Here is a 24,421-nt window from a genome sequence, read left to right as displayed (position 1 = left end):
ACTAGGCAATTTATCACATCACAAAAAAAGAGAGACAACCAAACATCAAATACTTCCTAATTGCAGTAAACAAGTATTCTTGGGAAAAAAAAAAAAAATCCTATTTGAATCTGATCAAACCTGAAGACTCAACTACCAATATACAGAAATACTGGAGATAACTACCAATATACAGGAATACTGGAGATAACTACCAATATACAGAAATACTAGAGATAAAGAAACAGGTTTTATGAGCTATGAAGATACCATCAGCAAAAATCTAGACTCTGGAAAAGACAATAGACATATAGACAAGCTGTATGTCGACAAATAATCATCACACACGCAAAAAAAAATGATGGAAATGAATACAGAGCAAAAAGACACTTAGATATCTCAAACAATGAAAATGCATAGTCTTCATCTGAATTCCTATTTGATTTTTTAAGAAACTGTGAGGGCCTAGCTCTAGCTATGTTTAGCATAGCTAAACATTTGATGATATCAATGTGTGATAATGGTATCAACGTTTTATTTTTGTAAAGTCCTTATCTTTTAGAGATCCAACTGAAAATATTTACAGATAAAATGACATATTTGTAATCTGTTTCAAAGTAATAGGGATGAAGGATGGTGGAGGAGGTATAAGGGTAAGTGCATGAGATACATATACATGAACAAGCATTAAGTTGATAATTTTTGAAGTGAGTGACAGATACACAGGGATTCATTTATTAAACTCTACTTTTGTATACATTTGAAATTTTTGCACAATAAAAATATTTACCTTGGGTCTTTACTTTTTATGTAAAAATATTCTGCTAGATACAATATCCATATAAATTTTCCAAGAAAAGATACTGCATAAATCTGATAATTAAAGTGGGATCCAAAAAAAGCTTCATTACTTACCAGTGGCTCCAAAGGCATCTAGACATTCCAAAGGTTTTCGTTCCTTGGCCAAAGCAGCCAATGTACAAAATATTAGCTGTCTAGAAAAAAGTATAATAATCTGAAATAATCTTATTGCATCATGGCTTCATCACTCTAGATTTTATTTAAGAATAGTAAGAATTAGGGTTCCTATTTACTATACAAACTATTTTGAAAGAAGACGTAGTAACATATTCTTTACCTAGTAGTACAAGAACTAAACATGTGTGAAATTAAACTATCAATCTAACTGGGTTCTATAAACAAGCATTCACCATGAATAATGGTTTCATAAATAAAACTTGCCCACTAAAGCACCAGCCTGTTCATTAATTATATAAAGGCAGGCCTATTTTACTGAGAAAGAAATTAGTTTGGTAGGAAAAAAAGAAAACAATCATTCTGAAAAATACTAAAACAGATGATTTTCATTCTGTACCCAGTTTTAAACTTCAATATATTAGAACATAAAAAGAAGGTCACATTTGTAATCATTTGAAACATCCCATAACCCTTTTTTCAATTCATCTTACCGATTTAGTTTCATTTTGGGATTAAAATAGGAATCTGTTTTTTGAGGTATAGAATAGTTAGGACAAACTTGTACATCTGTGTCTGCCTCTTTCAAAATTTCATTAGGTGGTTTAGCAGCAGAAGCTAAGATGAAAAACAAAGATTTCCAGTGAAATACAAAATAATTCTAAGTATCTAAAACAATATACATTAAAAGAAATAACTTTCCTTTATAATACTTTGTTAATGTAATCAACCGGGCAGATATCAAAGAAGAAAAACCCTAAACTGATCTATCTGTTCAGTACTGTCTGTAGGAAAGAGTAGCATTCAATTAAGTATTTGGGCAATTAAAGTTTAAGTTAAAATCTTATCTGCCTAGAACATAATACATCTATATTATGAAACCTAGTTAAGAACAATTAACCTAACATAAAACCATTATAAAAATTCTAAAATACCTTTATTATTCATCAAACTACTATGCTGCATTTATTTACATAGGTTGGCTGTTAAACATATCTTACTGTGGTATAACTGTTATAAAATTAGTATCTCTGTATGGTTTCATTCCATTAGCTATCATGGATGACTAAGAATCACTATACTTCCTGAGCATGCTAGATTTCAGAACTTTTTTTTTAATGTTTATTTATTTTTGAGAGAGAGATACACACAGAGCACAAGCAGGGGAGGGACAGAGAAAGGGGAAGACACAGAATGGGAAACAGGCTCCAGGCTCTTAGCTGTCAGCACAGAGCCCGATGTGGGGCTCAAACCCATGAGATCATGACCTGAGCCAAAGTCAGACGCTTAACTAACTGAGCCACCCAGGTGCCCCTTCAGAACACTTTCTTATGATTATAATTTTAAATCACAAATTACATTCAAATGGGTATAAAGTAACAGAAAAAAAAAAAAAAGATTCTACATTTAGTATACATTAGAATCATTTAGCTATAAACCCAAATGAAATACCGATATATTTGTGTGTTTTATTTTAAATATTTAAGAAATGAGACATACATATCATGTGTGGGGAAAAATAACTGAGATTCTTTATGTTTGGATTTCTTGATAATATTATGATCAGAATGTTAACTACATGGCAACTATATCTCTTTCCTTCTTTTTTTTTTTTTTTTTTAGAGACAGAGAAAGTACTAGCAGTGGAGAGCAGCAGAGTGCAGAGGAAGAGAGAGAGAGAGAATCTTAAGCAGGCTACATACTCAGCAAAGAGACCAACCCTGGGCTTGATCCTGCAACCCTGGGATCATGACCTGAGCCAAAGTCAAGAGACAGATGCTCAACTGACTGAGCAACCCAGCCACCCCCACATTTCTTTTTTTACAGTGCCAAATCATCGTAACCTTTCCTAGTGTTGCATTATATATTCTACGCCTACCTAAGTGGCATGTGACATATTTCACACGATCAGCCTTTCTCAAACCAGATTCTATTAGAAAATTAAGCTCTACAGAAAATTATTTTTTTCAATTCTTAAAAGGTACATAGTACCATTTTAGATGTGTAGGAGAGAAGTTAATTCATTACATACAATGGATGCCGTAGGGCATGATGTCTTAATTAATCTTAATTTTGAGAAGGGCTGCCTCAGTAATAATAACCTATTAATAACCTGATAGCACTTCAGGATAATAAATGATCTTTATATCACTCTATTTCCTTTTTCCAGTGTTTTTCAACAGTAAGTACAACATAGTTATCTATAATCTTTCATTAAGATACCTATATTTACTTTGGCATCAATCAGTTAAATGTTATGAGGAGCCTTACAGAAAGAAAAGAAACCTGAAGTCATGGATTAGTAGTCAATTAAATGGTGAAGTCACTATATTTTATCTACTTGATGTCTGAAAATAATAACTGGACCATTATTTAAGAATTTACCTATTAATATATTGCTCAACTTACCAGCAATATACCTGGATTTCGTCTCTCCTTTATTCACATGTCGCCTAACATGTCCCAGCATATCGGTCCTTCTAGTGATTGTTGCTGAACAAATGATACAATGATAATGGGCGCCCATTTTACTGGATATCTATCAAACAGAGTATTTAATTTAAATATACAGATAAATTACTAAAACAATGAAACAGAAGTTTAAGATTGCAAATTTAAGTATGTTAGCATATCTTGGGTTTAATGGTAGAGAAGAGAGTATTAATATTGCCATGGGGCTTTGAAGGGATCTTTATTTCCTCATCTATATTTACATATGATTTTTACTTACTTTATAATAGACCACTAATTTAATTTGTTTTGTTTATTCATTCTAATCAGCAAATAACTGTACCCTATTTTCTATAAGTAGCACTTACAAATGGTATAACATTAGCAGCGCTGTGCTGGTAGATGTTTAACAATTGTTCTCCAGGAAAATAAAGCCCTGACTTATAGTGTTTGTTGCTTTCTGTGGCATATATACTCTATCATGGCCAATTTCAAACTATAATTGTTGCAGATTTCAAGCTACTCATATGCTATCACTAAATGTGAATTTGGGAAGAGATAGATAATATCATACTAGAAAACATGGCTACCAGGTGGATAATACAAAAATGTAGTAAAATAATTAGGAAGTGATGAGATTTGAATACTATTACCTTTGTAATATATTCACCTTAAAGTTTATACAATTTAATTTTTAATAATGGCCATATTTAACAATCAGCTTTCAATATTTCTAGAAATTTCAGTTAGTTTCAGCACATCACAAAATGTTAGAGACATAATAAGTCTTGGGGCACTTGGCTGGCTCAGTTGGTGGAATGTGCGACTCTTAATCTCAGGATTGTGAGTTCGAGCCCCACATTGGGTATAGAGATTACTTAAATCTTAAAAAAAGACTTTTTTTTAAAAGTCTATTTGTCCAAGTAAAAAATTCTCACTTGAAAATTTCTTTAAAATTTAGTTGAGAATAAAAAGACTACTCCACTGGGTTTTTCCTAGTTTTGATGACTTTTACTCTTAGATCTTCTAAGATCTTAGATCCTATTTACTTGGGATCAAACAGCAAGTTGAGAACACTGCACAGAGTTCCTTATGGTACTGTGGTTATCATATTCAAAATGTCCTGGATAAGGCCGATGGGCCAAGCATTGTCCCAATTACTATGTAAGAAATTTTTGGGTTTTTTCTCCCCAGCACTTTACTCTTTTTAGTGACATGAAAAAAAATTAATAACGAGGCCTCATTAAGCTAGTATTCACTCAAGATAGCAGCACTAAAAAATATTATGTAATCTGTATTCCCCAAAAATTCACATCTGTGCTAAAAATGAACACATGTACTTTTTAAAGAATTAAGATTTCAGAAAGATTCTTGATACTGTCCTTTGACAAATTAAAAGTATAGAGAAGATAAATATGAATTGACACACACTAAGATACTTACTAAGTCACAGAAATTGAAGGCTTTTATTCCAGAATCAAAATTTATTACAAAAGAAAAAATTTACTTTTTATTTAAATTCTCCATTCCAAAATTAGTAAATAGGTCAATTTCCCTTTTGAACATAAGAAAACAGTTTCTCTGACTAAAATTTAAAATTATAAAATGAAAAGTTCAATACAGCAACTCTTTTTTTCATATAGTTCATATTTTTCCTGCTAGGATAATCTGAAAGCACTCAAATACAAAATCTTAAAGTAAACCTCACTGCCAAATATGCCCATAGCCTTAGAGCAAGAAAAATTGTGCTTTCTTTAAAGAGGGCAAAATTTAAAAATAAATCTAACATCTGATTACCTGTTCTCCAATAATGTTTGGTTTCACTGGTCGACAAGGTAAGTGACAGATGCACATCCTGTAACCTAAAGTGAAGAATGGCTGGTTGTCATATCACTGTTCACTAAATAGTCCATTATCATTAAAAATTATTAGCAAATTTTATAAGAATAACTGGAATTCTTCTTGTATTTATAATATCGTAATTTATTTGAATGAGACTGTTAGTTTTAGATATTTGTTACATAAGATATAGCATAAAAGCAAATATATGAGATCCAGGTTTGAATTCTGGTTCTGCCAAGACCGTGCATTGTCTTGGTTAGTTAGCTTCTTTGGGACTCAATTTTCTCATCTATTCTCTGTCATGTTGACTTTTCTTAAGCTTCATCTTCTTTGCCTCATGCTACATTTGCCATTACATAGCCTCTTCTTCCATTGATGATACGGCACTTAGTTCTCTCCCACCTTTCTGAATCTTCTTCACAGCTCCTCTTCCCTCTGTTATACTCTAAAACGTAGACTTTCTGTAGGCTTGCTCTGCTACATGACTGTTTTCCCTCGTTTCCTTGGTAATTTTAATGCCTTTTATGACTGCAACTATCTCCACTGGGGGAAGGAATTCCAAATTCTAGCTGTAGTTACTAACTCCTTACTGAAGGCCAGATCTCTATTTCTAACTGCCTATTGAGGATGTATGCCTGGGTTATCAGGTCAGCATTTCAAAATCTACTGTCATGGACTATAAATATATCATTTCCCCTTGAACCAGGTCTCTTTTCCACTTTTTAAATGAATGATAATGCCTTCCAGTTTCTCCTAACTTTAAGTGATCTCCAACTCCTTTCTTCTCATTCCTTATATCTAATTGTTTCTCTTACTTGTACATACGGAGGTATTTCAGGACTCAGCAACTTCTTTTTTTCCACTGATATGTACTCCTATGGTTATCCCATCCAGTCATATAGCTTTAAATACTATTTGTAGTCTGACAATTCCCAAACTTGTATCTCTAGCCCAGACCTTTCCCCCAAACCCGAGATTCATATCTGGACAAGCTACTGACATCTCCAGTAGATGCATCTAAACCTTTGCATGCCTAAATCTGAGGTCTTGGCCTTCTTCCCCAGTACCTGGTCCTAATGATGAGGGAGGATGGGGAGAGCTGAGGGCAAAGTGAGGCTAAAAGCACCTCCCCCCATCCCCCCCCCCCACACCTGTATGATATTCCTTGGACACTCCTGGCTACCCAAAAAACAAATGGTCAAACTGATTAAGTCTCCACCAGTTTACTAGAAAAAGGCAATCCCATCAATAAACCAGAGTATAGGAACTCTCTACAGTCTTAATGTCTTGCTGGAGGGAAAAACAACTTCAGCTTAACTACAGCTAGGCCTCCGATAAGCCTTTAGCATGTGAAAGTCTCTTTGGAAATTCCCCGATTCTATCTCCCCCACCCCCTCCGTAAACTAGTTACCCCCCACACTTATAGTACAGCTCTTCCTGCCCACATGTCCTGTCCTCATGCTTTAATAAAATCACCTTTTTATACCAAAGACGTCTTCAAGAATTCTTTCTTGGCCATCGGCTCTGGACCACCAGAGCCGGCTCTGGACCACCGCCATTCTTGGCTTTTTTCTCCCTCACATCTCACTTCTATCCCTTTGAGAGGTCTTGATGCTTCTACCTTAAACATATTTGTCAACTACTTTGAGACCTGCTTGCTAGGACAAAAACTATGACACTCGCCATCTACCAGATCACCATGTGAAAAAACCCAACTTAATGTACTTAAGAGAGTAAAGAAATACCATGAGCCATTTACCAGAATAACTTGAAGGAGGAAGACTAAACCTAATGGTTAAACAACGGCTTAAATAAAGAATACAAAAGAGACCTTTTTAATTAAAATGAGACATTTCTCTTTTTTCATAAAAAGTCAACATGATTTACTACACATTCTTATGTATAATTAAACATAAAAGACAGGATGGCTTCTGAATTAAGTCTCTAATTCCTTCTTCCCTCAGGAACCAGTGAGAACCTTGTACCAGTACCACTAAGAAAATAGTTCTGGCTTCTTTTCTGGGTGTCTCATACTGGCTATTTCATCCGGTTTGGTTCAAACTCCAGATAACCACACTTAATAACACCTATACTCACAAAATCATATTCAAATGTAAATATACAAATGCTTAAGACTGATATTTAGGGCTTTGGGGGGGGTATTTTTGGTTTTTATCCAAATGTAGTATCATAAAATCTTCCATATATATTGTATTCAATTGCAGTTTATCATGGAAATCCTTCCAAGTAAGCTAGTACTCATCTAACACATACTCTTTACAATGCCTGCATAATATGTCATGGCACTTATGTACCATAATGTATTCAACCATTCCTTTTATTTTAGTTTCAAGTTTTTGTCACTAAGTACAAGCTGCAATAAATATTCTTGTATATCTATTCTTGCCTATTGATTCTTTTACTCCCAAAGGAGGGAGTGCCTGGGAGATATATACATTTTAAATTTTAAAAATGTTGCCAGATCTCTTTCCAAAAATGGTATAATTCACATAATTCACTCCAAAATCTAATAATAATTCATTATATCTAGGAAATCTTTTAACTTGATAAAACCTCAATTTTTAAAAATGTTTATTTATTTTACAGAACAAGGGGGGGGGGCAGAGAGAGAGAGAATCCCAAGCAGACTCAGCACTGTCAGTGCAGAGCCTGATGTGGGGCTCAAATCAACGAACTGTGAGATCATGACCTGAGCCAAAACCAGAGCCAGACACTTAACCAACTGAGCCACCCAGGCACCCTTAAGATCTCATTTTTTTGTCCTTCAACTTTATTCTTTATATGAGCCCTCTTGTTAAATTTAGTCCCCCAAATTATGTCATTTTTGTCATTATCACAATTGGTATCTTTTTCCCAATTTCCATTTATCTAGAGTAGAGAAAGGCAATGATTTCAAATATTTATCTTATATCCCACTACTATTCTACATACTCTAACTCTAGTTTTTTCAAGCATTCAGCAGAAAAAAGATATTGTCTCCTCTTTTCCAATACTTACATATTTTATTTCGTTTTACAATCATTATACCTTCAAAAGAATGTGTCAAATGGTAGTCGTTCAACAAGTTATGGGGACCCCCCCAGGGCCAAGCAAAGTACCCAGTGTAGAACAGATGCTTAATAAATGTTTGCTAAACTAAGCTACACTTGCAACATACATCTTGTTGCCAGAGAGCTACATGGCCTTTTATTAATAAACACATTAAAAGAGGGTCATTAAATCCCTCAGAAATTTTAAATGGAAAATATTTGATTATGTTCACAATAAAATTCCAAAACTGGTACTGAATCTTGAATTTCATTTATGTTTAGCAAGCATAAAACTACTAACCTTCAAATTCAACCGAGACTTTCCAGTGTAAATTTTGAAGGTGACGACGAAGCTTATGGCTATTACAAGCTCTGAATTTTTCCTTAGGGCACAATGGACAAGACTGTTTGTTTCCTGGCCAAAAAAAAACAAAAAACAAACAAAACAAAACAAAACAGAAAACCAATAAAGCACAGAATATACTAGTTACTAATTCGTTGACTTAGCTACAAAAGAAGTCATAGGGGACTCCCTCCACACAACACACACACACTTCTTAGATAATGTCTATGTTAACGTTAGGGAGAAGTCATCTCTGCCTCACCAGGTAGTTAACAATAACTGTATTAGCACATGGTCAGTGATTGATTTTTTACCCTAAAACTCTCCTGTCTGTGGCTGATATCCTTGTTGCCCTCGGGAACAGAGAGAATGAGAAAGTGATGAACTACATGATATCCCTCCAGCCAAAATGCCTGCCAGGGAGAGAATCAGGGGCAGCACTTGTCACACTCCCAGAGAGGTAGGAGCTGGGCAGGAAGCATAAGCACCTGCTGTGGCATTCTACTCTGGGCAGCAACAAAAACAGTTAACAGGTGGAATCAGAAAAGCGGGAGGAGTGGAAGGAGTACATGGGATCCAAAATAACTGCTATTCTGGGACAGGGAGCATAGTTAGAACCTGCTGTATCCTATTTGAGAATTTGTTAAAGTCTTCCTTCTTTATTAATGAAAAGATATGGATCATAAAAAATACAAGTCTTATTTAATTAGAGATGTAACAGATCTCAAATATAAACTTTGATAGGGACAAAAAAACTAAAATCTCAAATCCAGGTTTAAAGCAATAAAAATATACAGAAATCATCAGCGACTTATTTTTTAAATCCATATAGCACACTGCAGGTATAGGCAAAATTAATTTTTCCATATGTTATGCCTACTTCAAAAACCCATGAAGTGATACTGAGGACAGAATTCAAGCACTAAGGATGGCGAAGCAGAAAGAGAGGAGCTTGAGGCAGTGACAGCAATGAGGAACTCTTGCACCAGCCCTAAAAATTCCCCACCGTGGGACTTCTTTTACATGACATAATATAAGCCTTTCTATTATGTAAGGCACGGTTTCTTGGGATTTCCGTTACTCATAGCCAAATGCGATTCCTAACTTATAGAATGGACAGCACTTATATATCATGAAATTATAATTTCCTCGAGGAGCAATGAACAACTTATTCCTGTAACACCTGTGCATGTAGAAGGCTACCAATTTCCTGAATGAAAACATTTTATTTATTACTGCTCTAGTTCAATGGCAATAAACAAGTCTATTTTCAGCAATTTTTCATGAGTTGAAAGATGAAACACTGTTAGAAATTAAGGGAGACAAACCCCTCCAAATATGGAAGTACCTGCATCAAGATTATCTGAGTTCAACGAACTGGCAGAGTCAAAATCCCCTTCAGTTACGAAAGCTAACTTCTCTAGATCAGCAAGCTGCCTTTGAATTGAGATGTGTCTCTCTGAAAGGAAATTTTAAGAGTTAGAAGATTATGTTTTAACAATCTGAATTCCAGTTATTTGATCACGTCAACAGACTCCGACACTTGTATTTCCTGTAGCATGGCGTCCTGGTGCCTAGATGGGGAATACTGCTGCAACTCAGCTTATGACAAGCGTGCCTCAGATTGCAAAAAGTTGGGTAAAAAAATGCCACTGTGTAACTTTACACCTTTAAACTTTAATTATTCAATATAATTCTACAAAAAATGTTTTTACTCTGAACAAAATGAAGAAACATAAGCCATCTCCCCTATCTTTATAAAGAAAATTTCAACCAGGTGGAAGTGATATTAATATGTTAACCAACTATAACACAAGGCAGAATGAAATGAATACTGAGGTAAAGGTACTATGATGTGGGCATACATAGGAAGGGGGAATTAATTCCAATGACTGCCTCTGGGAATGTCTTCACTGAAGAAGTGGCATTTGACTGAGATGTAAGGTATGAATAGAATTTCAATAAGCAGAGATTTGGTGGCTGCCCTTATAAACTGAAGTAACCTCATCGACAAAGGCACAGGATGTGAAAAAAAAGAAAAAAAATACAGCTACCTCTATCCCGCCCCTGGCTTGAATGTAGTATGTTTGGAGAATGGGGTTGGTAGGAGAACAAGCAGTCAAAAATGTATAAAGATGATGGAAGACATAAATTCTATGAAAGCTAGGCTGGACTTTCATCTTCAGGTAATTGTGAAGTCTGCATGATTTTGAGGAAGTGAATGATATGATCTGAATGCATTTAAGGAGGTTATCTCTGGGTGTAGAACCTAAGACAGTAACTGAAGTGAGAAATTAGCAATGGAAAGGTACAGAATAGATGGTTAAAAAAAAAAAAACCAGAGAACTTTGGATTTGAGAAATAACTGTGAATGAAAAGTAAGTTCAAGAATGATTCTAAAAAGATTTCAAGTTCATATAGTTGAAAATAATGGTACCATTAACCAATGAAGGAAGAGGAAAATATTTTGGGTAGAAAAGGAAAGGAGAAAAGGGAATTTAGTTTTTGACACAGTGTGTTTGAGATAATACCAGTATTCATATTCAAGTTTAGTTTATGCAGTTGAACTGTTTTTGGAGCTCAAGAGGGATATAAATCATAAATACGCGTAAGGTGAAACTAGGAGCTTAAGAAAGCCCAAGGAAAAAAACATTGTGAAAAAAGAGAAGAAAAAGGGCAAAGTCCAGCCCCAGTAACACATTTTTAGGTTTCTCAAACATACATTCTTCAAATGTCATACTTGTAAACTTTGGAATATATGAATAAATCTTACCCAAGATTATTACCCAAAGCTGCTGTGAACCCTCTGCTGATTAGTATAAATAGATGCAATTTGGAAATGAGGTATGGAGAGATGCAGGTAACATAAGAGACACTAAGGAAAAACAATCAGGAGGGTAGATTCAAAAAGAATAAATGATAAGGAGAATCAAGATAAGATAGAAGCCAAGAGAAAAGAGAATGTAAAAGACAAATGTTCAACACTAAGTATCACAAATAGTTGCATAGATCAATAAAAGACCACTGGATTTAGTATTAGCAGGTCTCCAGTGACCTTTACAAAAAAGGTTCAGTGAGGTGTTCTGGAATACAATGGAATTAGAAAAAAAACACAAAATATAGAAAATCATATAGATTATTTCTTTCAAAAAAGGTGGCAGTATAAAAAAGGAGATAGATGGGACTGTAGTTTGCTTTTTCTTTTCTTTTTTTTTTTTTTTTTAAGGATAGAGAGACTTGAATATACATATCTCCAAGGAAAGTAATATTTACTAAGTGGGAGCTTGAAAATACAAATACAAGACTAGGAGATGAAAATTGACAGGAAAAATCCCTAACTAGACAGAAAACGGCAAACCGTAGGACTCGCTAGTAGTCATTATACAATTAGGTTATACAATTTAGAACCTTAAGCCTTTTAAATTCTGTTCTTGTCATTGCTACCTTCCTGCCTATTCCTCTCCAAGCTTCACTCACACATCTTTACTTTACTTTTTTTTGTATGGACTATTCAGTATAATTTGTGCCCTTATTTGTCTCCTCCACAAATAATCAGTAAGAAGGCAGGGGCTATGCCTTACTCAGTTTTGTAATGGCTATGTGCCTAATACAATATCTTGCACACAGCAGGCACTACAGTTTGTTAAATATTTTTTTAAAAATCATTAGTCAATTTTAGATGAAGTAGCATACTAAAGTCAGTAATTTTGGAATTCAATTCAGCACCATCAGATATTCCTACTCAAATTTATTAAAAGACAAATTTTTACTTCATTTTTAAAAGAGAAAAAGAGCAACATATGTTAGTGGTTAACTTATTACACTAGGTACTGTTCAAGTGACTTTATGAAGAGAAAATTTCTATAAATAGGCAAAATTTTTTTCCCATTTGAGCAAAATCTTTTGTTAGATGAGACAGTAAGATTCAGTCAATGAATCCATGTGTATAAACCAATCCATTTCATTTGTAGTCATAAAGGCTTTTGGCTTCCAAAGTTCAAATATCTGTGTATGTGAAACAAGATATACAGTACTATGTAAAGATATGCTTTCTGAAATCTTTCTAAGTAGTATAAAATAAGAGAAAAGGACCTGATAAGTTAGAAGAGAACAATGAAAATTCTGTGGTCCACTATGAGAGAGAACTCTCAAAGATCTGTCTAAAGATTCATGATATGCCTAAAATTACTTTCTGGTTCAAAATAGTAGATATCAGACAATCTGTAGTTAAATCACTCAAACTTTTTCTAATACACTAATAATCCAGAAGTCAATAGGCAAACCTCCTGTTAAACAGATGAATCCAAAACGCTAGGAGGTTCTTTTACAACTTGTTACTTTTTCCTCATTTTTCAATTCTATTTCAGATGTGTCATCTTCATCCTGCCTACTTAAGACTGATTTCAAAGGACTAACTAGACCGTATAAAAATAATTTTTAAAGTGAGATTAATATGTATTTCCAATGCATTTCAGATTTCTAAATCATTATATATTTGTCCCTGTAATCCATTTTCAGGTTTCTCAAACATCATACATTCCTCAAATGACATACTTGTAAATTCTAGAATATATATCTTCCCAAACTATGTTTAAAATATTGTTGCTGGTGGGGAGTTGAAGAAGCATGCATTCCCTAAAGCTGCTGAACCAATTCTGATTAATATAAACAAATCCAACCTGGAGGGGAGGAAGGGAGGCTACTTACTCAGGAGAATGTACCACCCCCAACCCCCAGCTGTAGTTGTGGGTGAAGAAGCAACTCCTTCCAGTTCTGATTTAGTATGAGGAGGAGGGGCCTACCAGAGGCACGCTGTCTTTGTCTTTGCTGTGATCAGCTCTACTCTTTATTTAATCTACTATAACAATTTATATATGGCTTTAAAATTGCACAACTCTATTAAACTATAACTATCCAAGTGTTTTATAAATATTAAATTCACAACTGGCCTAGAGGTAGGAAAGAAAATGAATTAACTTAAATCATTTTGTTATAATTCAGATAGAGCATTAAGGGTCAATTTATGGCCCACAAAACAAAACAAAACAAAACCCTTAGACTTTACATTTAAAACATTCATAAGATCGAGTGTTACTCCTTACGGTCCCCTAAATCACCACTTACAAAACATGCTCGCACATACAGAAGCACAGTAATAATGGGCTAATAATTTTCAACAGTCGACGTCTGATGGAACTGGAGTACAAAACTCATCTGGCATTTATGTCTGAGGGAAGACATCTGTAATTTAGTCGACCCTTTCTTAAACTACTTATCAGCCTCAAATTCTTTTTGGAAGCAAGGTGCTGAAGAAAATTAAATAATAAAAACTCATCTATTTGTGCGTGTCAAGCATAAAAGCTACTTGACAGCAATGGTTTCTAAATTTGGCAGCTGGGATCTACTACAGTAAACAGGTTGCCTCGGTTACCATGTCACTTTTCGAAGGACTTCGTGAACCATGGCAGACGGGGCTGAGAGGGAAACTACCAAATTAGGTGTAACTTCCTATTTTCCTATCAGAAAAGACCCCCTTTAACGAAAAAGCCTTCAACCTCATCATTTCCTTCTATCTGCAGCACCCCTGGCCTCCACAAATCCTCTACCATGATGTCCTCGAGGTTTTTGGAGATGCCTTCTCCCATTCTGTACCCGCTTCACCCACTACACGGGTCCCTCCTTCCTCCCCCCACATCCCTAAACCTGCCTTTCCCCATAAAAACCATCCCAGTGAAGGGCCTCCCCTACTCCCCAGCAAGGCGCACTTTCTCGCTTCTCTTGCGGCAGAAAGATCTGGGCCTCCTGCACTTACTGCTTTCAGCCTCGTCAGGGGCAGAGGCTAGGGACGGGGACAGGGCCGGAGCCTGGGCCAGGGCAGGGGCTGGGGCTGGAGCCGAGGCCGGAGTCGGAGCCGAGTCCGGGGCCGGGGCCGAATCCGGGGCCGGAGCTGGGGTCGGGACCTGGACCTGGGCCACCTCCACCTCCTCCTTCTCCTGGGGTAGCAGCTCCTCCTCCGCCATATTCTCCATAGTTACCGCCTCCGTGCCAGGCCCGCCCGGGGACCAGGAGGGGCTCACGGCGGGGTGAGAGAACTGGCGTGAAAGCCCAGAGGGCTGGATCCAAGGAGTGGGAAAGCAAATGGGGAGGGCTGGATGCGTGCAACAGACAAAAGATGAAGAACCAGTGACCAAATCCTGTCAGCAGAAAAATAAAAAGCCAGAGGCAGCAGTTCGCGGTGCCGTCCGCTTCCCTTTCCCCGAGGCGTTACGACGCCACCACAGCCTGCGCAGTAACGTATCGGGGCGGCATCCAATGAGGTAACAGAGTTCCGCTTCCGCGGTGCGTCTCCGTTCTAGCCGTCAACCACGGAAGCCAACCAAGACTACAATACCCAGGGTGCAGCGCGCCACCTGGGGCGGAGCCCGAGTTCCAAGTCCTTGGAGGAAGTAAACGCGAAACTAAACAAACGCTCGGAGCGTTCGAGTAGAAAAGTCTTGGTTCGAGTGCAGAACTACATTTCCCAGCGGGCATCGGGACCAGGGGACGTCCTGGGCCTCTGGAGTTGCCACCTTCGTGGGCGCGAGTAAGGTAACTGGGGCGCAAATTGACGTTTGGCTGGGCAAGTTCCCACTTCTCTCACACGGGTACCCTAGCGGATGGCCAGCTGGTCGGAGGATTCCGGGGCCCCTTGAGCCTGGGCGGGGTGACTCTGTGGGCGGATCCGGGGAATGAGCCAGCTCAGTGAAGGGTGTGGTTCTGGCTCGGGTCAGCCTCTCGAGCTGCTCCTCGCTCAGAGCAAAGGTCTGGTTTGTTTCTGCGGAGCCCGTGGGCCGCGGCGGTTTACGAGCTGCTGACTAGCTTGCCTGCCAGTCTGGTTGACTTAGAGTTAGGGTCTGCGCTTCCTGTCGCACCCTCATCCACACCGTAACCTGAACACTTCTCCTTTTGTCTTTATTTTGCTTTAACCTCAGATTCCTATTATCAGCACTGCCCTGTGGTTGTAAGAGTCCTGTGGGTAGGGAAGTTGTGTGTGTGTGTGTGTGTGTGTGTGTGTGCGCGCGCGCGCCCTACGCTTGTATTTAGACTTAATAACCAGAGCTGTGAGTGTGTTGAGTTTTAGGTCACTTGATTGATGCGATTCAGATTCCCCACAGCATTTGCCCAGTGAGTCCCCTGGCCCCAGTACTTGTCTTACGCTCTGGCCTGCTTGAGCCTAAGCCTCACTCATTCAGAACCCCTGGGGCAGGCAGAGGAAAGCTGGAGTTTTCTGGCTGCTCCTCCTGGGACTGGTCCGAATGTTATAGGCAGCAGGGGAGGAGAAGGAAGCCCCCTTTAGTTTCACACTTACACACTTCCAGTTCGGTTTTCTTAGTTAATAAATCTGATACTAAATGCCTACTTATCTCATTGGTCTCCTTATTTCCTACTTGTTTCAGAGCCCAGGTGAGAGCAAGTGTGATTATTTAGCACTTTAAGAGTGTAATAGGAATTTAGTTGCCACATTCCGAACCCCCCCAGCCCGCCCAGTGGTTAGGAAGTGTATCTGGAGGGTTTTTTTTTTTTTTTTTCCCCTCCTCCCCAGTTTAATGGAAACAGTTGAACCCATGGATTGACTGTTAAAGTTATATCTTATAGGAATAAGTAGTGGCTAATTATATTTGTGCATCATCCAAACATTGTTGTTGTTGTTTTTTTTTTAATTTCTAAAAGGCTAGATGGCTAATTGAAAGCTTGATTCAGTATATCAGCTGGAAACCAGAAGATGGAAAGGGTTAGATTTTAGTGTGTGGACTCTGGGAATTTCAATAAGAACTTTTAAGTGTGGTCTGTGCTCTTGAGACAGCTTAAAAAAAGAATCTTAAAAGTTGAAGAATTATATTGAGCGTATTACTCATCTATTGCTGCCTAAGTTATCCTAAAACTTAGTGGTTTAAAACAACAAGTATTTATTACCTCACAGTTTCTGTGTGTCAGAAATTAAGAAGTGGCTTTCTGGGGTACCTGGTTCTGAGTCTCATGAGGTTGCAGTGAAAATATCAGCCAGGGATGCTGCCACTCAAAGGCTTGATTAGGGCTTCAGGATTAGCCTCAAAGCTGGCTCACTCACATGCTTGGCAATTGGTTCTTTTTTGGCAAGAGGTCTCAGTTCTTCACTGGTGGGCCTCAATGAGCTACTTAAAAGTCATCATGGTATGGTAGCTGGCTTTCCCTAGGGTAAGAGAAAGACAGAACCCACAGTGTCTTATATAACTTAGCCACGTATGCCATATAGCAATTCCTATTGGTGACACAGGTCAGCCCTATTTATTGTGAGAGGACTACCTAACAGTGTAATTACCAGGCAGCAGAGATCATCAGGAGCCACTTTGGAGGCTGGCCAGCACAGGAAGTCTCCCCTTTTTGAGCTTATATTTTTTCATAAAACCAACATGACTTTCACACCATTATAAATATGAAACATGTGTCATGGTAAACTTGTAGGTGTTTTTGCTTGGATAGTCCATTATCTTCAGTGATTTTTTTTTAATTGGGCTTATTTTTGTATTCAAAGCAGTGACATAAGACTAACTTGGGTCAGTTTAAATTGTAAAAGGTAGCATTATAAGTAGTCCATTGTCTTGAAGCAATTCATTTCATGGAAGTTACTGTTTTTTTATTATACCTTTCCCCAACATGGAATAGAATCCTTGGAGTAAGAGAAGGAAAAAGGAGATTATTACTCTCATCTGGAAGCACAACTGTGAATTCAGTTATTGCCATACATTATCTTACAAAGCAAAATTTCTGGGCGATTTAGGATCAGTGCTTGGAAATCTATGTTGAATATGCTTTTGTTAATTTTTACTGTTAGCATTTCTGTTAGCTATCAGCATTTTCCTTCTTTCTCTCTACATTCATCAAAGCATTCTAAAAGTTTGATTTAGTATACTTGCATTATTTTATATAACTTCACTTACTGTGGTCATGATTGACCATGAGTAATTGCAATTGTTTGGTTTCTAAAGCTTTTCTTATGTTCAGAGTCCCCATATGTGTCACTGTCAGCAATAAACTCTCCTTTGGGCTTTGCTTCTAGACTCCTGTCTATCTTCCCGTTCCAACAGATCTGATGATATTTCCAACCCCTAGGCTTTCTATTCCAGCACTGGAAGCTTCTGGTGCACACTGAGTTGAGTGTAGAGGGTGTGTCAGGAGAGTAAAGACTTAGGACTAACTGGTTTTGAGGTGTAGGTAAGGCAAAATACAGCAGTTCTGCAGGCAGTTGGAAAATGGTGATCTGAAGCTTGGGAGAGAAATCAGGGCTACAGGCACAGTTTTGAGAGTCATTCCAAAAAAGGTGATAGATGAAACTGAAGTAGAGGAAGAGATCATTATGAGGGAAACTGTAAGTGAAATAAAGTGGAACAATGAGAGAATTCTGTTGTCTTGGGAATGGTTAGAAAATGGAAATCATTTTGTAAAACTCCAGTCTTTGTATAACTGAAAGAAGACGAATTTCTAATGTATTTTATGGTGGTGGTGGTAAAACACACGCACACACACACGCACGTAATGTGTTTTTAATGTTTATTTTAGCTTTTCAAAATGTCCAACAAAGAATCTTGTGGAAAAAAAGAGAAGTCTCGGAGAAAAGGCAGCACCGCATCACCCAACTTTGACCTAGAAGTAAGAATTTTGCTTTACTGACCCAAAGATACCTTTTTTTGCAGTTCACTTTTGTGTTAAGAAAAAAATACCTCAGTTTTAAAATGAGCTATGTAAATATTTTGTTTTGCCCTTCTGACACAGAAGTAATTTGTTTTTCCCATCCTTTTTTTTCACCCATTCTTGCATTATTTTATTTATTCCTCACAACTCTGTGAAGTAGGTACTTTATTATCCCAATTATACAAATGCCAAAACTGAGGCTTAGAGAGGTATGTAATTTGCCTAGTCATTCCTGACTTGAGTTCTAGGCCCTCCTTTACATAGAAATAACTCACCATTATACCTTTATTGTGTGTCTCCTTCTTCATTTACTCAGCACTGGATAAGATTATATGCTCATCAGTCAGAATAGGCTACCCTGTGCGGGGGAGGCTAAAGGTAGGGACGGCATGCTCACCATGTGCCTTTCTCTGTGACTCTCAACACATTACCTTAGGAAGTACTTTAAAAAAAATTTTTTTAGTGTTTATTCATTTTTGAGAGAGAGAGAGAGAGCAGGAGAGGGACAGAGAAAGAGGGAGACACAGAATCTGAAGCAGGCTCCAGGCTATGCCCTGTGAGCACAGAGCCCGACATGGGGCTCGAACTCACAGATGTGAGATCATGACCTGAGCCGAAGTTGTAGGCTTAATTGACTGAGCCACCCAGGCTCCCTGGAAGTTTTGTTTTGTTTTTAAGTTTATTTATTTATTTAAAGAGAGAATGAGAATGAGTGGGGGAGGGGCAGAGAGAGGGAGACAGAAGATCTGAAGCAGGCTCTGCGCTGACAGCACAGAGCCCGATGTAGGGCTCGAACTCACAAAATGTGAGATCATGACCTGAACCAAAGTTGGACACTTAACCGACTGAGCCACCCAGGCAAACTAGAAGTATTTTAGCAGATGAAATTTAGGGTGTCCCAATTAATTGAGTGAAATGTTATCTCTGGGAAACAAGACTGAAACATGATTTATGTGACCAAAACAAACGAAAACCCTGCAATTAGTTTTATTATAAACTCTCTGAATAGTCTGCTTAGTGCATCATCAGAATTAGACAATGTGTATGCTATAGTACCATCCAAGATGAGAGACTAAAGTCTAGCAAAGGTGAATATTCACTATAGAAGTGATTTCTGTGGTAGCAGATTAGTTCATAAGGCTTTTACATCACCTGGATAAAGTAGACTAAGGATCATTACACTTTTTGATGTTTGTTCCTTTCTTACTAACTGTCTGATTACTAATTTGACCTCCCAGATATAGGGATAATTGGAAAGGGGACCCTGGAGTATGGCCTTACAGTACTATGGTATCTTTGATTTATGTATCTTCTATTTGGCACTGATAATTGGCATGCCGTTTGCAATTCTCCTATTCTCTTTTAATCTCCTTGAATCAGACTTTTTGTTGCCATCACTCCTCCAAATATGCTTTCATCAAAGCCAGCAGCAGTGGTTTCCATGTTGCTAAATCCATTTGTTGCTCTTCAGACCTCATCTGACTTGAACCATCAGCAGTATTTGACATAGCTGATTACACTTTCTCCTTGAAACATTTTCTTCACTTAACTTTTGAAACACCATATTCTCCTGATTTTCCTCCACACTGGTGACTTGCCTGGAAGTGTCCTCTGTTGATTCCTCATCTTCTTAAACTATAACCTTTCAAATGCCCAGCTTCGGTTTTTCCAATTTAGTAAGTTGCAATTCCATTCTTTCAGTTGCTTGGGGCAAAGTCCTGGTCATCATCCTCTACCTGCATCCAGTCTATCAGCTTTCTCTTAATAATATATTTAGAGCCTGACTACCTCCTCTGCTGTCACCTTGATCCAGACAATCAGCTTGCTTCTCCAGATTGTCCCAGTACTTTTCGTATTTATCTCCCTGCTGCCACCTTTGCCTCCTCATGTTCTCTTCTCAGCAAGCTGCCAGAATGATCCTATTAAGATGTAAGTCAGATCATGTCACTCCTCTGCTCTGTACTTTCTGGTGGTCTTCCATTTCCCCCAGAGTAACAGCTAAAGTCCTAGCTGGGGCCAACAAAGCAATCTGCTCTCCCCATCTCATCTCCTTTCATTCTCTCATTGCTTTCTCCATTTTGTGTTTTTTTGCTATTATTCCAACAAGCCAGGCACATTACTGCCTCGGGGGCTTTGCCCTTGAACTGAAAGCTCTTTCCCTAGATATTCATGCAGCTTTTTCCTTCACTTCTTTAGGTCTCCAGTCAGATGTCAGCTTATCAGTGGGGCCTTTTTCTGACTACTGTTTAAATTTGCAGCCACCTGCACCCCCACCTTCCAGCCCTTCCTGCCTTCTTTCTCTGTTTTATTGTTTTCCATCGCATCATCCCACACTAAATCTATTACTTGTTTATTTGTAAATTCCTGCACTAAATTTTAACCTCCATGAGGGCAGGGGCTTTTGTTCATTAATCTGTCCCCACTGTCTAGAATGGCTTTGGTACATGGTAGGTACTCAGAGTTTGTCCCGGGTCTGCTGAGTTTTGGATCCACTGAAACATAACTGGATGTATGATTTTGCTTTATAAAAGACTGAATTCCACCATGGCAGTGCCACCTCCCCGTACCTTTATCTGAGCCATCAGCTGTCTTCTGCTGTAGCACCTGTATCCTATCTCATCTCTAATTCAAGAGCATCTAGATCCTCTGATTTCTAGTTGCCTTCTTTCTGGCTGAATTTCCCTCCCTCTTACCAAAGGATGTGTGCCTTTAAACATTTCCCCCCCCTGAAGGTTATTATTAATATAGAAAGAATATTAATTTATAATAACAATGGTTAAATAACACTTACACTATATTTTGTGTCTTTCTTTCCTTTTTTCCACTTGGCATTCTTAGGATAAGAAAGAGAAAAAAGCTTCAAGTTCTCCTAGTTCAGCTTGCTGTGTAAGGTCTGTTTCATCAGAGAAGAGAAAACTGGTAAGTGTTCATATACTATAACTAACTCTAAACATTATTTATATTAAAGTTTTAATGTATAATTGGAAAGTTTATGATATAAATTCCCCCACGACTTTTTTACTCATATTTTCTTTATACTTTATGATAGCCAATAGAAAAAAATAAACCAGTGTTTGGTTTTTTTCTTCCTTCTCACCAAAAAGCACTAATCAAGGCCTTCATTTCTTTCTGGGGATACAGGGCCTCAGCACAAGAGAAGAAAGAGAGAAATAGGATATAGTCCCTGTCCTAAAGACTTTAAAGAATAGAGAGAAGTAGAAGCACATGCACAGGTAACTTAACGAAAGGACATACCTCAGTGTCAAAGCAGAAAAATGCACAATAAGTTGTAAAAGAATTCAAAACATCAATCACCAAGACTTGGAACATACTTAGGAAAAAAAAGGTGGACGAAATATATGCTAACGACTGAATATAGATGGAATAAAGATGAATGAGTTAAAGAAAAAAGGTTTTCTTGGCTAAGAAAGCGTGGGCATTCTAAGAATCTATAGATGACTCGAGTGCATTCAGCAGAGAGAAAATAAACCAACCTACCTAGAAACAGAAGGACTATTTTGAGGAAGAAAAATAGAACCTACCATGTGGGATCAGACAACATGGATATAAATTAAGATAGTTTTAAAAAGTCTCGTCCCATATATGATTGTATTTGGCTTTACAATATTCTTGTGAGATAGCGATGGCAGATATGTAGTGTTTGTGTTTTCAGATCCAGAAATTAAGATCCAGAAGGTTAAGTGACTTGTCCAGGGACACAAAATTGTTTATAGCGACAGAGCCAAGTCCAGAGTCACATAAATAATTAGAAACACATTAAGCTAGCTCAGGGGTGGTTGGTGAAGTGCTTAACTACATTCAAGTTGAAAGTAGGTGTATGTGGGGATAGCTACAGGTTTGCAGGTAATGAGAGAAAGTAGTTGTGAAAGTTGTGTGAATGTAGAATTCTGTTTTTAAGAATTTGTTTTTGTACAGTGACACTGCTATTTGAATCGATTGTTTCTGTACTAATCTCCTTAAAGCATAGGTTTCATCATATTTCTCCTCTGTTGAAAAATCTTCACTCACTTTTTAGTCTGTCATTTAGGACCTTCTTAAATTCAGTCACACCTTAACTCTCCAGTTCTCTTTTTTCTTCCTCAAAATAGTCCTTCTGTTTCTAGGTAGGTTGGTTTATTTTCTCTCTGCTGAATGTGCGCCAGTCGTCTGCAGCTTCTTAGAATGCCTAAGCTTTCTTAGCTGGGAAAACGTTTTTCCTTCATTCATCTTTATCCCATCTATATTCAGTCGTTAGCATATATTTTGTCCATCTTTTTTCTTAAGTATGTTCCAAGTCTTGGTGATTGATGTTTTGAATTCTTTTACAACTTATTGTGCATTTTTCTGCTTTGACACTGAGGTATGTCCGTTCGTTAAGTTATCCGTGCATGTGCTTCTACTTCTCTCTATTCTTTAAAGTCTTTAGGACAGGGACTATATCCTATTTCTCTCTTACTTCCCTTGTGCCGAGGCCCCGTGTCCCAAGTACATAGAGAGACAGGGTGGGGGAGTAGAGATAGTGGCCACAGCTGGTTTCGGTCCTGGCTCTGCTGCTGACTTGCTGTGTGATGTTGAGAAAGACACTTTGCTGTATTTGAGCCTTGGGTACTTTATCTGTAAAAGGGGAATGATGATATTATCTATCTCACAGGATTTATTGGAAGGATTAAATAAATTGTTGTGTCATCCTATTCACTAACACATAGGTGTGGAAAAAAATATTGTCTCCCAGTCTCTTTCCCCTGTAACTGTGGTAAAAGTGCACAATTTATATTTCCTAAATGATACATTTTTTTTTTTCTTTCAGAAATCGGATCATACAGACATTCTGTACTGTGATATAAAAAGAAGACAAGAAGTGAAAAGGTAAATTCCCCCTTTTTATTGATATTTTTTACTTTTTGGGCCTTAGAATTGTGAGAGTAAATATTTTGATTTGCAAATTTTTTTTACTTTGATTAGTACTGATTTGCATATAAATATTTCTAGCTATATCACAGGTTATGATTTTTTAATTTTTTTAAAATTTTTTTAAATTTTATTTCAGAGAGACAGAGATAGCATGAGTTGGGAAGGTACAAAGAGAGAGGAGGAGAGAGAGAATCCCAAGCAGGCTCTTTGCTTCTAGTGCAGAGTCTGATGTGGGGGTCAAACCCATGAAACTGTGAGATCATGACCTGAGTGGAAACTAAGAGACCGACGCTAACCCCTCATTAGTGAATTTTCTTAATGTTAGTGTAGATTTAATAAAAAGTTGAGTGAAATAAAAACTCTTGTCACAATTCTGTGCTTTCAAGTAAATGACCCTTTCAAGTAAAATGCTAATTTTTATCTCAGGTGATTTGATTTTGACACACCCTTAGAAGTTTCATGACTTTGTTACATATAGTGATAGAAGAAGTTGTGTGGCTGGTTTAGAAATGTTATAAATTAAAGATGAATTACATATTACCTCTGAAGAGAATGTGGTACATATTGAATTGGTATGGTTTCAAAACTGTGTTAATTAAAGAGGATATGGCCACAACTAGATAGCTTGGGGAAAAATGGTAGGAACCGTGGAGATTATTTTTCTTTAGTTTCTGTGTTCTTTGGATAAAAATTTCAGAGAATTTTGTGGTGAAGGCATTTCTTGCCACTAATACGGTACAAATAAGTATAAAAGTATGCATAATGAAAGTGTATGAGATCATAGTTTCTCTGAAAATAAGGAGTTATGGGAAAATGATAAAATGGCATTAAGTATATACATAAAATTTCTGCTTCACAAACTCAATGTTTGCTAAAAACGTGAAAATTCAACTTGCCTCTAGCTTTTCTTCAGCTTTTTTTTTATTGTCTCCTTTCTTTGTGATACTTTGCTTCTTATATTATTATCAGTTGAAGTACATTCTGTCATAAATTTCACATTACGTTGACTATTACTTTCTAAATTTTTTAAAATATTTTTTATTTTTTAATTTTATTTTTTTAATTTACATCCAAATTAGTTAGCACACAGTGCAACAATGATTTCAGGAGTAGATTCCTTAATTTAGCCCATTCTCCCCTCCAGTAACCCTTTGTTCTCCAT

At 37.3% G+C, this 24,421-nt stretch overlaps 2 protein-coding genes across 7 annotated transcripts in view; one reads left to right on the top strand and one right to left on the bottom strand.

The window, feature by feature from the left end:
- The window catches only part of TRMT1L (tRNA methyltransferase 1 like), a 40,609-nt gene extending 25,692 nt beyond the window's left edge, over window positions 1-14,917 (bottom strand). For 2 of the 4 annotated variants that reach the window (XM_049634073.1, XM_049634074.1), the window contains exons 1-7: window positions 14,453-14,917; window positions 9,989-10,099; window positions 8,599-8,712; window positions 5,203-5,267; window positions 3,364-3,493; window positions 1,449-1,572; window positions 895-974 (exon numbers count right to left, since the gene is read on the bottom strand). In XM_049634073.1, coding sequence (XP_049490030.1) covers window positions 895-974; window positions 1,449-1,572; window positions 3,364-3,493; window positions 5,203-5,267; window positions 8,599-8,712; window positions 9,989-10,099; window positions 14,453-14,669 — 841 coding nt within the window. In that variant the 5' untranslated portion in view covers window positions 14,670-14,917. Of the gene's footprint in view, window positions 1-894; window positions 975-1,448; window positions 1,573-3,363; window positions 3,494-5,202; window positions 5,268-5,649; window positions 6,601-8,598; window positions 8,713-9,988 lie in introns of those variants that run through there. The other 2 variants (XM_049634075.1, XM_049634076.1) reach the window with 2 other exon arrangements.
- Window positions 14,918-14,998: 81 nt separating this feature from the next.
- Window positions 14,999-24,421, top strand: part of SWT1 (SWT1 RNA endoribonuclease homolog) — a 102,600-nt gene continuing 93,177 nt past the window's right edge. For all 3 annotated transcript variants that reach the window (XR_007458736.1, XM_049634072.1, XM_049634071.1), the window contains exons 1-4: window positions 14,999-15,228; window positions 18,217-18,306; window positions 21,187-21,267; window positions 23,156-23,214. Coding sequence is in view for 2 of the 3 variants with exons in the window: in XM_049634072.1 (XP_049490029.1) it covers window positions 18,226-18,306; window positions 21,187-21,267; window positions 23,156-23,214 (221 nt within the window). In the remaining variant the exon portion in view is untranslated. The remainder of the gene's footprint in view (window positions 15,229-18,216; window positions 18,307-21,186; window positions 21,268-23,155; window positions 23,215-24,421) is intronic.

The sequence above is a fragment of the Panthera uncia genome, chromosome F1, assembly GCF_023721935.1.
Source record: "Panthera uncia isolate 11264 chromosome F1, Puncia_PCG_1.0, whole genome shotgun sequence".
In the NCBI taxonomy this organism is placed as follows: Eukaryota; Metazoa; Chordata; class Mammalia; order Carnivora; family Felidae; genus Panthera; species Panthera uncia.
Note: the sequence above shows the minus strand (reverse complement) of the source record. Positions and strands in the feature narration are given on the sequence as shown.